The sequence below is a fragment of the Malus domestica genome, chromosome 13, assembly GCF_042453785.1.
Source record: "Malus domestica chromosome 13, GDT2T_hap1".
In the NCBI taxonomy this organism is placed as follows: Eukaryota; Viridiplantae; Streptophyta; class Magnoliopsida; order Rosales; family Rosaceae; genus Malus; species Malus domestica.
In genome coordinates this window covers 2,968,833-2,982,000 of record NC_091673.1, presented here as the reverse complement: position 1 = coordinate 2,982,000, position 13,168 = coordinate 2,968,833, and the positions used below count along the sequence as shown (strand labels likewise).

At 39.3% G+C, this 13,168-nt stretch overlaps 2 protein-coding genes across 3 annotated transcripts; one reads left to right on the top strand and one right to left on the bottom strand.

The window, feature by feature from the left end:
- Window positions 1-1,996: 1,996 nt before the first annotated feature.
- On the bottom strand, window positions 1,997-7,938 carry LOC103452286 (transcriptional repressor ILP1). Its single transcript, XM_029091405.2, has 6 exons — window positions 6,317-7,938; window positions 5,705-5,872; window positions 4,152-4,828; window positions 3,766-4,048; window positions 3,260-3,549; window positions 1,997-2,619 (listed from the first exon to the last, which is right to left on the bottom strand). The coding sequence occupies exons 1-6, from the start codon at window positions 7,493-7,495 to the stop codon at window positions 2,427-2,429; spliced, it is 2,790 nt and encodes a 929-aa protein (XP_028947238.1). The 5' UTR covers window positions 7,496-7,938; the 3' UTR covers window positions 1,997-2,426.
- A 262-nt stretch (window positions 7,939-8,200) lies between these two features.
- Window positions 8,201-12,597, top strand: LOC103451679 (SUPPRESSOR OF GAMMA RESPONSE 1). Of its 2 annotated transcripts, XR_011574588.1 has the most exons (7): window positions 8,389-8,536; window positions 9,613-9,754; window positions 9,943-10,129; window positions 10,209-10,711; window positions 10,989-11,465; window positions 11,572-11,738; window positions 11,884-12,597. XR_011574588.1 is itself a non-coding variant. In XM_029091406.2 (6 exons), the coding sequence occupies exons 1-6, from the start codon at window positions 8,529-8,531 to the stop codon at window positions 11,623-11,625; spliced, it is 1,371 nt and encodes a 456-aa protein (XP_028947239.1). In that variant the 5' UTR covers window positions 8,201-8,528; the 3' UTR covers window positions 11,626-11,857. The 2 variants fall into 2 exon arrangements, 1 of the variants encoding a protein (XP_028947239.1); XM_029091406.2 differs by lacking the exon at window positions 11,884-12,597 and having other exon boundaries at window positions 8,201-8,536; window positions 11,572-11,857.
- The last annotated feature ends 571 nt before the right edge of the window (window positions 12,598-13,168 follow it).

Genomic DNA, 13,168 nt, shown 5'->3' with positions numbered 1-13,168 from the left:
TTATACAGAACAAATTTATTATTATCGTAATATCTAGAAGTATGCTTGTGTTTCCTCTTTGCACTTCCAGTTTTGGTCAAATTTACTTAACTGCCACCATATTCAAAATTGTTTATCTTCTGGAAATAGTGATAAAAGTGTGCTGTTGTGTGCACGTACGCTGCGGTCGGTCCTACTAATTTACCCAATAAATCTAAAGGAGGACAGATGAGATGTGCTTGTGTGGGGCTTTATACACATATAAAATTATAAATTCTTCTAGGAACAACATGTATGATACATTTGCCAGCAAATCTGATTTGTTTTTTTGGTGTTATTTATTGGTAGGGTTGATCATTCGTGGCATCAAAAGAGTCTTCTAGATCTTCGTTTTAAAGCATCTCCAAGAAGGTAGCAATTGAGTAGCCAAGTTAAATTTGCTACTCTAAGTACGAAAAACACATCTCAAACGGAGACAGCAACTCAATTAACAAATAAGTAGCAACTGACTTGGTATATGAAACTAGAAACCTTACGTTTAAGCTCTAGATAATGAATACACCGTAAAACAATCAACAATACCAAAAAAAAAGGGGATCAAATTTAAAGAATGTAATTAGAAACAAGTTTTGCTCCACGTGTCATGTCTTCAAAAAATACGCAACATTGTACACAGAGTCGCCTTGTTACTTCTTCGTTATTTTTAGTTTTAAAAAACTATATCATTTTGTGCGTATGATTCCAGCTCGTACGAAATATTTAATTTGGCATCGGTTCATTGTTTGAACTTAATTTGAAGTTTAAAGTTTTCACCAACCAAGTCAAGGCACCTACAACAGCAAGCAAGCATGCATGCATGCATACACGCGGTGTAATCTAATTAGTTCAACATTGTTAGGTATGAAATGATCGTTTGACCATCGAGACAAGAAAATTGTTAAGAGTTAATTAGACACTCGGACTACTGCCCGTCTGCTTCGGATTTTTATCAAGTAATTAAGAATGAGCTTACCAACTAATATTAATTATTGTGGTGTAATTTAATTAGTTCTCACTTGCAAAAACGCTCTCTCTCTCTCTCTCTCGATCGAGAGAGAGAGAGAAACTTATGTAAAACTCGACTTTCACTGGACACAATATGAACTTTTGAGGTACCTTTAGTTTGGTTTACTTGTGTTTTTTGAGATAGATTTGTTGAGGTTTGAGCTTTTGTTTGTTCCAGAGAGAGAGAGAGAGAGAGAGAGAGAAACTTATGTAAAACTCGACTTTCACTGGACACAATATGAACTTTTGAGGTACATTTAGTTTGGTTTACTTGTGTTTTTTGAGATAGATTTGTTGAGGTTTGAGCTTTTGTTTGTTCCTCCTCCTTCTAATAATTTAAAACTAATGAAATTCTGTGAAACGTATTTTGTGTATTTAACTCTATAAGTAAAGCTCTCTTATCATGACATGTCGGTCTTAATTTTATGGGTGAGTAGGTATGATTAAGAATAAAATGTTAATATGGTTTATGGAAGAGTAGGTGCGATTAAGAATGCTTCATGACAATATTAATTAGCAGCCACCACCTACTTCCCACTGTCCCCCTCTTTTGAACCACTTCCAACTTCCTTGTCCTCATTAGCCGTTTGTGGTGGGTTTGGGATGACACTTTTACTAAGTGCAAGTGTCTGTGGTTTGTATCCCTGCTCACTGCTTTGCTTTGTGTTTAGTTTTGTTGTGTTTGCCTCGGTGTAGGCTTTCTTGCTTCTGTTTGGCTTCTTAGCCCTGGGATGTTCAAAAAACAAAAGACGGTAATCCTGGATCAGCCCGTCGGACCACATAGCCATTGCGACCGCTGTCTCACCATCCAATGTCAGCGAGCATATGGATGTATTATCGACTATGTGACTTGTTGCACAAACAGTGGCAGAAATGATAGGAACATAAATTTGCCTGAAACTTTGGTAGCATCTTGCTATCTCATCAGGGTAAAGGCAGAAGATTCCCACAAGTTACGTAAGAAGAACAGGCATTGGAATCGAAAACTACGTAAAACCTATCCTATAACGATCACATATCGCTTCTCCGAAAAAATTCACATCCAAATTTCTCATAAGTAGGAGGAAGAAAATAACTAAGAACCTAGTGTTTTTCTTCTTTTCTTTCACATCCAAATATCTCATAAGAAACCTAACTCCTAGAGCTCATGCCACAAAGCACATCTCCCACATTGCGTAAACTAAAGCAAAAGGGACAGACAGAATTATCTTCTTAGACTTTGTGATTCTTTTGTTTCATATATCATGTCCAGCAACAACGCAAGCGGGAGAGAGATATTTGGGTCAAAGATTTGCACCTTGCGTTTGTTTAAAGTGTGTCGCTAGACGGATGGCTCAAAAATGTAGCTGCAAGCTTTGAGATTTTTTTATGCTTCTCTCGAAGATCTTCAGGCTTCTAACGATTCACAATGCCTCCTTAAGATTGAATGTCCTTGCTATGTCCCTAGCCTTGTCATACTGGTTCAGATCAACCAGCATTTTCTTTAATCTACGAGCAAGTCCACCAGTTTCACTTTGTGTCACACCAAGCGAATGCTTCTTCTCCAGAGTCCTACCCAACGAGAGCACATAATCCACCAGCGATTGCAACTTACGGCTGCACAATAGTTATTTCTTTAGGCAAATGAATAAGAGCATTGAACATGCAGTTAAAGGTAGTATAAGTACAAGAATGTATAATTTTCATTTTATAACTCATGTATTGGTTAATATATTTAAAACTGAAGGTAAAAATTAAACGACGAAAAAGGAAACTGAAGGGAAGGAAAAATTATGCAACAAAAAGAGCACAAGGCCTCAACATTTCAAGCTGACATCATACTCACAAATTACAATTAGACTGGGCAGATCCTACTCTTTTAAGCAAAGAAGTTTGAATGTTTTAAAGGGAATGTAAAGCCGGTTTATGATAAAAATAATGTCCAACTCAACATGATGTTCAAGCCATGTATCTGCAATGAAAGGTTTATAATGTAATAGCGTCAAATTGTACAAAGTTCGTTACCCTGTAAAGGTATGGAAGACCTTGGACAAGATAAGGGAGGTGAAGAATGGAAAGAAAGGAGAAGGCTAAAACTCTTGCCAATTTGAGGCACCATATTAGTTGGGTCAAAGCATCACATTGTCTACATCATTAATTGAACTCAAAAATCCATCACAGGCATAGGACACAAACATGCACGCATCAAATAAGCACACTCACGCATGGAAGTAATCTGTGTTAGTTGAAGCACTACCTGCGGTCCCCTGTGACATTTGAACCTGCCCACACCCCAGATAGAGAAGCAACAATCCTTTCAGTTCTTGTAACAGCATCATGCACATTTGCAGCAATGCTTCGAACATGAGGTAGAACTTTACCACACAACAGCTCCTCAATGGCAAGCTTCTCTAGAATGGGAGAAGCAAGGATTTCCTTCCACAAGCAGATATTTTTCATCAAACGAACAGACATACCGAATCGATATGCTGCCAGCCGTGCCACATCTGGCACTGCTGTCAATACAAGCGGGCTCCATGTTGGGACCTATACATTGGAAATGATCAAAATTAATTTCATGGTTCATAGTTTCTCCGACTTAGAATCTAGAGTTGACAGGTAGGTAAGGAAAATATAAATTAGATAGCATAAACACATCACTTTTATAAAATGTACATGCTTAATGCATCAATGTTTAAAACACACATGCATATGCCTGATTAAATGTCTTAAAGCTTTAGTTTGATAATTCAAAAGTTGTACCGTAATATTAGTAACAGCATCAGCCAGACGGGTGCGAATGGCACCTAATAAATCTGCAAGAGCCTCACTAGAAGGTGGAACGTAATCTGTTACCAAACTTGTGGCAGCAACTACATTCTCTGTCTCTCGCATACTGAGAATGTTCCAACAGTGAACAACTTGGTGATGCAAAATGGGTAAAGCAACCTTTTCCACCAGATCAGGGACAAGGTTAGCATCAGCATCATCTGATGCCAAATCATCTCCATCCTCCAGTAAACCATAGTCCATTAACAATGAATGCCTGAACAGAAGAAAAGAATATTTAATATAAGGATGGAAGTAAGCGAGCAGCAGTACTTCTGTGTGTGGTTCAGTGTTTCTAGAGGGTGTGAAATAAAAAGTACCAGTTCATGTTTAGAAAATCTGTTTTATCACGGAGGGGGTCCCACTTCAAAAGCTCCAGCCTCACATATGGAGAGAAAATAGTAGGAACACTTAAAGACATATAAGCATCACGGTAGCTTGATGCATACTCTCTCTTCCAGTCTTCAAACCTTTCTTTGACCACTGAAAGTTGAGAATATTCTTCTGCTGCATCATTGAATACTTTACCTGCAGTGTCGAGCACCAACTGGCGGTGTTTATGGTATACTTGACTCTCGTTGTCACTCTCATCAGTGCTTGATTCTCCTTCTATTGTTCGATGGGAACTGTCCACATCCATGGATGACAGTCTCTTAGAGTCGTACCGTACTTTCCTGCGTTGTCGAGCCTCAGACCTCCCTTTCATATCCATACGTTTCTTAAGGTTCATATCTCTACCAAATTCGTCTAACTTCACTGGTAGATTTGTTTGTTCTCTCAAAGCAGCAGATGCAGCTTGTGCTGCACTTTTAGCAGCTGCAATTACTTCAGCACTGCTACCTTCTTTACTGAAGATAGACATTGCTGCTTTTACAGCTGCTTCTACTTCCATCATTTCATCATCATCAGCACTTCTCCTCTCCAAAGTAGATGACGCACGTTGTTCATGAACTTTCTGCATTTCTGCTTCAAGCTCTTCTATATAGGGAGCTTTAACCTGAAAATGAAGAATTACAGGAACAGATAAGTTCAGATCAACATGCTATGTTGTCCTTAACGGGATTGAAAAAATGGAAATAGAAGAAGAAACATCAAGTAGATAATAGAAGTCATATGGCACATCTCAAAAATACGTTTATTTAGAAAATGAAGTAAACCGTCAAACACAGTAAGCACAAGCAAACAGAACATCAATGGTAACCAATGTTGAGTTAGAGGCCTTTGTTCTATACAGTCTTCAAGTCCTTCATTGGTAATCTATGCGTAGAAGGCCTTTTACCTGCTATGGTTAGCAATCCACAACGAGAACTCTGTTAAGAGTTAAAATGTGGTTGCTACAGTGGAATATTCATCAATCATTTATGTGGTTGCCAAACTTTGATTGAATTTCCAGGGATAAACAAATTGCAATCTGCTAATCTGGGAAGGACCACTGCCAGTTTCACTTTCAAGAAGAAGTGTTAACTTTGTCGGCCATTTTTCTTAGAGAAAAAGGTCGTAGGGAAAAAACAGACAAGTCTAAATTTTTATACAAGAACAAGAAACTAGAGATTAATCCCTTTGATATTAACAATGGGGGGTTATGGCCATTTCGAATTCCTCCTACAGTAGCCTACTTTTCAGCAACAAGTCCTCAGAAAGAGAGTGAATTATAATGTGTATCATATGCAAATGTAATGAAGAGCCAATGATTCATCTATGCTGCCAGGTAGCTTGAAACTCAGGCACATTACATTCTTCCAGAACTTAATGTCGTTGGTTCTACCAGAATCCTAAATGAAATGCCCTCCAGTTGACATTCCATATTGGTAAGCAGGCCAAGGAAAACTTTGGGGAGCAAATGCAAACCATATTGTATTTTACGATAGCATACCTGCAAAAAGTCACATATGGAAGAGACAAAATCACGAAGCTTTTGCATGAACTGGTACTTCTCATCAGCAGCAGACAGAGACTTCTCGAGAGCAGTAATATTCAACAGCGAGGCAGACAAATTTTCGTCAGTCTTAGTTAGTGACAACATGGTTGTGCCATGACTTGCCTGAGAGATCAAAACATATTTTGAGTACATGGTTATCATATGAATATGCTACATGGTTATCATATGAATATGCTATAAAGGCAGATAAAATACAACGCAGATATATCATGTCAGTAATGAGCTCCCTGACATTGGTAGAGTTTTTATTTCCAAACGTATGGCTCATATATTCAGCTATGTATTCTCTGGTTTACATTTGTTCTTATTGTCAAATGCATTAATGCCACAAAATCTGTTGGAAAGTAACACAATCAAAATGTTATTCCATCTATGCATTAAAACCATAGCTAGTGAACTAAAGTTAAGACCAACATACACGACCACATTACTAAAAGCCAATATGTCACTCAATTATTATCCTATGATACCTAGAAATGCTTTACCTCCAACATTGATAGATTTCGATATAAAATTCAACTTGACCAGAAGAGCAGCAATTCATACCTTAAGCTTCATGAAATTTTCTTCCAAAGCTTTCCTAGCAATGTCCGCCTGCGCCTTTATGGACATCACATTCGAACCTTGTGATGCTCCAATTGCCCCTCCTATACTTGGCCCAACAGGCACACTCTGTGCCAAACTATAACCCGTCACTGCAGAGTAGGTAGCCTTTGGCTGGGGCACACTAGGAACCGCAGGAGCACTAGTACCGACCGCCCCGTCATCCACCCTCTTCCCCAACCCTTTCCTAAACTGCTCTTCTTCCCAAATCTTCTCTTCCTCATCCTCTTCATCACCATCTTCGACACTTTCCTGCCTCAATCCAACATCCACTGCCCTATCATCAACATCCTCAAAGACCCCCTTTTTAGAACCGTCCATCTTATCCCCAAACACTGCAATTCTGCCTCGAAACTCTGGTTCCTCATCACTCAATCCTTCCGCAGCGCCATGATTACTCCCTGAATCCAATGAGATAAAATCCGGGGCTGCTGCCCTCGATTTCCTCAGCCGTTCCCTCTTTGCCCGAATTGCATCTATGGTGGCTTGATCAGGAAACAAACCAGGTGAGCTCTTGCCCTTGTCAATTCCCATCGAGGCCAATCGGGCCTCCGCATCGTCTTTTTCCCTATTAAACAAACTACCCCTTTCTTTCTCATGCTTCTCGTCGGAATCGGAGTCCAACTCCCGGGCTTCTCTCAGCGTATCGGAGATTGAGTCGGTGGGTTTGACAAGGCCCTTCAGAACAATGGTGGGCTCGGAGGAAGGTCGGGAGCTGGCTAGGGTTCGCGTGTTCTTCTGCAGCTCACGGAGCGCTTCTTTCGTGTAGGTACCTGCTTGTGGCTGAACGTTGGACGGCACGGAAGTCGACGCGGAAGACGAATGAGCGAGACGGTCTTTGAGAGCCGTCAACTTATGAGCTGAAGAGGGCTTGCCGAGACGGGATGAGGGCTTATCGCGTTTGGAAGAAGAGGCGGAGCGGGAGGGGGCGGCTGCGTTTTCTTCGTCGTCAACGAAGCTGAGAAGCTTCGGGGCTTGGTTCTGTGGCTTCTTGGGCTTTGACGAGGAGGCGGAAGAGGGTTTTGATGAGGATTTAACTGCGGTTGTGGTGTCATTTGCGTCGTCGTTTTGATCGTCGCCGTCGTCAGCGCGGCGGCGGAAGTTTCTGGATCTGCTGCTCATGGTGGCGGTGGCGGGTTTAGGGATTGCAGCATTCACAACTGCCCTGGTCTAGTCATTCTGCCGGGACTGAGTTCCTCTCCGGATCCTTCTCTCGGGATCTGTCGGAATCAATCAATCCTCACCGTTCACACCGGATCGTGCGGTTAGAAATCTCTTCCACTTCTTTTTCCTTTTTTTTTTGGCAAAACCGGATGCATCTCTTGCTCTCCTTTTTTTCTTTTTTGTTCATCACCATTTCGCAGAACAAATCTCTTACAATAAAATTTGTTTAAGAAACAATACCCGCGGTTTCAAATTTCAAAAAGCAATAGATTTAAAAAAAAATAAATAAATAAATTGTAATTTTTTTTTTTTTGGATAGGAAAGGAACAAATATATTAAAAAGAAAAGCCCCTAAGGCAACATGTTTAAGTGCAGTCAAATAGAAATGATGGACCAGCAATCATCGGAATAGATCTATCCCAAACATGTAAATTATTTACCGAGAAATCAATACTCGTGACAGCATCCACAAGGAAATTATCTATCCCAAACATGTAAAATTTTTTTTTTTGGATAAGAATTTACTGTTAATATTTGGATCTCAATAACATGAGTCACTTTGAGAGACCAAAGGTAAGAGGATGCTACAAATTTTGTTAACAACATCAACATCTACCACAGAGGATAATTGATGTCTATCCCACTGGCCATTAACAATGATCTGACTCGCTTTCAAGTCTTGATCAACATTGATGAGTTTTTTTTTAGTTTGTATAAATTAAAATTAAAATTAAAATAGTTATGGTTTCATAAAATAAATTGTAATTAGTCCTTGCTTTTTCTTAGTTTGTATAAATTAAAATTAAAATAGTAAATGGAAATTAAAGTGGAGTTAAATATAAAAAAACCAGAAGTCCTTTTAGCGTCAATCGGTGTCAGCGTGGAAGCAGAGTCGAAGCGGAGAGAGAGAGAGAGAGAGCAAGTCTGCTACGGTCTCCGAAGACGGAAGCTTTGCCTCTGAGTTGGGCTTCTTTATCGTCGCCGCTCATCCATGGCTGGGTATTTTCCGATGACTTTTATTTTAGCTTTTTTTTTTTTTTTTCCAATTTTTTGGGAGTTTATATTGATGCTTCTATAAATAAGTCATGGAATTTTCTGGGGTTTTATCGAAATTGTTTAAATTTATATGGAAATTCACGATTTTGAACTAACCCATCTGTTCATTTGATCGAATATACCATGAAAATTTTGAACTTTGAGAAAAGTAGATTCATATGCTTGTTCCTTTACTTTCTACGTTTCCTTTTAAATTGCACGCATTTTCGTTGTACAAGCGATATTATGCCTTAAACTAATCTAATGTGCGGGAGGGGGATTTGGAACTCGGGTGCATAGGGGAGCACATCCGGTGTAGCTAATGTGGCTACGCCCACTTCTGCTTGTACCCTTTGTTATATTTAGGTGGAAAGATTGAGATGGATTCATATAATAATGTAATCCATTGCCCTTTGTTCTCATCGAGTTATTAATTAGTCTGGTTTTTGTTATTATCATTATGAACTACTCTAATGTGGTAGTTGCCTTCGATGTCTATGGCTTTAATTGTCGGCTCACTTGTATTACCATTTACAATGACTCTCCTCTGTGTGAGTGTGTTTTAAAACGCTTTATATGTTTGCATCCCTCTACCTCGAATTCGGGAGCATGAATGTCATGATCCGTGAAGAGTGATTACGAGTGTGTTTTGGCGCTAAAAGGTTTTTTCTTTGCAAGTTATCATATATTTTCTAACATTATTTTTCATTTATCTAGTCAAATTATGCGTCATTCCATTTGTTTACATGTATACCATGATAGAAACAGTTCATAGTTTAAATCTGTTACCAGTCATTATTTGGTAGTTTTAGGCAGTTTTTTTACTTGGTTATGTATTCTCATGGGTTAATCTTTTTAACTATGTTGTTTGTTCTCAATAATCTCTGTACTGCTGGTTATATCTTGATGTCTCTTTTCAGTGTCCTTCCAACTTAAAATATGTATTCTAATTAAGCTCGGTCAAGAGTTTAAATACTTTGCTGATCATATATGGGAGCAGCTGATTGCTTCAAGTGTAATCATTTGTGTAATACATGCAGGCCATCATGGTTGTTTGACAAAAATAGAATCGCAACAAAAATCAGGAGTGCATCTGGAAGCTATGATTCTGTTGGAATTAAATGGCAAAGCAACCCAACTAAATCTTGTCCAAAATGCCAATATACGATGGACAATAGTGATGTAAGGTTTTTGTTTTTGTTTTTTTGATCCATATGTTTAAGGTTTAACGTTCATCAATGAAAAACCATTAGGTACAGAAGCTCTGTTGGAGTATTTTTAGATGAAGTTTGTTTCTGTTTGTTGTTTCATTTATTTTTAACGAAAATTGTAGAACTTTGAAAATTAGGGTGTTTGCCATCTCTTTCCAGGTTGCTCAAGAGTGGCCGGGTTTACCCAAGGGTGTAAAATTTGATCCAACCGATCAAGAGATTATGTGGCACTTACTAGCAAAATCTGGTGTAGGTGATCAAAAACCCCATCCTTTTATTGATGAGTTTATTCTAACTGTCGATGACGACGAAGGAATCTGTTGTTCCCATCCTAGGAAACTACCTAGTAAGTGAGAAACATTTGTTTTGTTTTAAATCTTTGACCCTTAATCTTTTATTAATTGATTCAAAAAATTAAATGTTAGATGTTAAGCTAGATGGAAGTCCATCCCACTTCTTTCATAGAGCAATTAAGGCTTACAATACTGGAACACGAAAGCGGCGAAAGATACATGATGGTGATGGTGATGGTGATGTCCGCTGGCACAAGACTGGAAGGACTAAACCAGTGATCTTGGATGGAGTACAAAGAGGGTGCAAGAAGATTATGGTTCTATACATGAGCACGGTCGGAGGAGGAAAACCTGTGAAAACCAATTGGGTTATGCATCAATATCACCTAGGCATTGAGGAGGATGAGAAGGATGGAGAGTATGTTATATCAAAAATATATTACCAGCAGCAGGAAGCCAAGCAAGCTGATAAAACTGATCAAGATGTTCCTGAAAGTATTGATGCGGTGATCACAAAGGTAGATCCAGTCACTCCCAAGTCGGCTACTCCTGAACCTCCACGCGCCGAACGAAAGCTTGGTGATTTTCATTTGGGACTGGATACTCCTGCTCCGTCCAGAGATCCCCTTCTTCAGGTATAATTTGTTTTCTTAATTTTGTTTTTAGTTTACTCCCACATTTCTACTAGCAGCACAAGAAGGCATTTTTATCTATTGTGTGACGAACGTATTCAAATTGAAGATTTAAAACTTATACTGCTCGCATTTGTTCCTGCCTTCATGGGTACTTTCTTGTACATTCCCTCTGCGTAATCTTTCATTAATATGTAGTGTAAGAATGTGGCATAAATGTGAATGATCCAAACAGATACTGATATGGGCTTATTTTTATGGCTTCTGTATCCAATTGAAGTATCGTGAGGAAGACGGTGCTGAAGATGAAGTGCGTCCTGATGTAGACTCTGCTTTGGATGAAGTTCATCCCGAGGTGAACCGTGCTGAAGATGTTCGCCCTGAATCTGAAATTCCTGACGATTATGATCAACACAAGGTAGAAAACCAAGCCGATGAAGTAATTAATAACACTGAAAACATTGATCATGCTCAGGAAGATCCAAAATGGTGGGACAATGAGTCACAGAACCTTCTGGATTCGCAACAACTTGTGGAAGGGTTGTCTCTGTGTGATGAGCTCCTTCAGAGCCAATCTCCAAATAGGGGTGGGCATGAAAATGGTGAACAAGCACATGTCAAACCCCGTCTTGCTGATTATGCTAAACTAGGACCTGAGGATTTAAAGAAGGATCTAGAGGCATGCCAAAATATTGTCCTTGATCCTGCTAATATTATGGACCTTGATACACCTCCTGATTTCCGACTCAGCCAGCTGGTAAGCCGTCTTCTCTGCGATTTTCTCTTGCTTGTTGGTGTTGACAATTTTCCTTTTTCTTGCATTTTCCCTTGTGCTAACGCATTTCGGGATCGGGGCATTGTAGGAATTTGGGTCACAGGAGAGTTTCCTTTCTTGGGGTGGCAAGGTGGCTGACTGAACATGGTTTGGGATTTCTGTGTTGGTTATGGTCAATGGTGGTAAATATTTTCTTGCTACGTTTTGGTTAAACTATGCCTATCAAATCAGCTTGGCGTGATATCTAACCTTATGGTAAAGAACTGTTTTTTGTAACTGTAATTCTCTGATCGTTTGTGTTCAAACATCGATCGAACGTACTCTTTTTGCTCTCTTTTAAGCATCAAGCTAAAATGCAGTTATGTTATCTGGTTTGCTTTTGTGTCTTTGGATTCGAAAGCTTGGCATTCGAATTATAACGGATTCAACGACATAAAACAAGCGAAAAAGGAAAGGCGAGAGACTTGTGGACCATCAAATGATTGAAAACTCGATGCTTTATCAACGCCAAGGAAAACACTGACGAGTTTCTCCTCTGTAATCGAATGAGAACAGGTTGGACAAGAAAACATTCATGAACTCTCAGGGCTGCGCAGGTCATGCAAGTTGGCTTTGAAAATAGCTTGATAGACCACTGGGCCTAGCCCCGCTGTTGAATTAAGCACTTGGAGGTAAAAGTGCTTGTTGATGAGCAGCATACTTGCTCGTGGGGAAGCCAGATGAGACCTAACCTGGAAAAGCAGCTTTTACTGGTGCCCTTTTAGCCTGTTGTAGGGTAAGTGACCTAGTTGGAATAGGGCACGGCACCCCTTTGTTTTATTAGCAAGACCTTGCCTAATGCTTCCCTCCCTTGGCAAATGCACTTGGTCTTCTTTTTCTCTTTGATGCCTTGATGGTGCTAAAAAGTAGACGAAGAGGGCCACAGCACCCTGGCTTTTTTGGGTTCCAATGAAAGAAAAGAACTGGACAAGGAGCCCCTGAATTTTATCTATCCGTCTACATGCTGTGCATGACTTCTTGTCTTTGTAACATCATTAAAACATGATTTTCTTTAACGTTAACCCTATTTATGTAGGGTTTTTAGATGCAAGATTTTGGAACCTTGTTTTGTTAACAGCCAGCATAACCCAATAATTTTTTTTCCAAAAAATAAAAAAATACTTATCCAAAATCGTGTATTAATTATTAAAAATATAAGTAACCACCTTAATACGAGGAGACACCATGGCCCGTGACCCATTGTCTGGAGAATGATTTTCTTCCTTCCTAATCTCTCTCCTTCGCTTCCCTCCTACTTGAATAGTTACGATTAATCCATATCAACATCTTATGTTAATTTTTAATAGATACAAAAAAGACAAAAATAAAATGTGAGAGGACAGCAGAGAATAGGATGATAACAGAATTGGATAATCCTACTGCCATCCTTTTTCCAAGAATCCCAAATAGTAAAAGACAACCCTAGAAAAACATGACTAACTCAAGTCTTAATTCACATCCTATAGGAAGTACTTGTATATGGAACTGGATCCTCTCCTAAGTTCAGGATGGGGATCCTCCTGAGCAACTCATCAGGACTGTTGAAATTTAATCCAATAGCTCTATATAGGGGGTTTTTCTAAAAGTTATAATAATTACAGCCGTAGAATCAAGTTTGAATGCCCCGAATGGGCTGCTCATGAGGA

Bases quoted from the DNA above. Each gene is read 5' to 3' on its own strand.
- LOC103452286 (XM_029091405.2), bottom strand. From the start codon at position 7,495: ATGAGCAGCAGATCCAGAAACTTCCGCCGCCGCGCTGACGACGGCGAC. The intron at 4,829-5,704 runs GTATGCTATCGT...CTTCATTTTCAG, and splicing joins CCATATGTGACTTTTTGCAG to GTTAAAGCTCCCTATATAGA. The intron at 2,620-3,259 runs GTAGTGCTTCAA...ACTATTGTGCAG, and splicing joins AATGTCACAGGGGACCGCAG to CCGTAAGTTGCAATCGCTGG.
- LOC103451679 (XM_029091406.2), top strand. The intron at 10,130-10,208 runs GTAAGTGAGAAA...ATTAAATGTTAG, and splicing joins CCATCCTAGGAAACTACCTA to ATGTTAAGCTAGATGGAAGT. The intron at 11,466-11,571 runs GTAAGCCGTCTT...GGGGCATTGTAG, and splicing joins ATTTCCGACTCAGCCAGCTG to GAATTTGGGTCACAGGAGAG.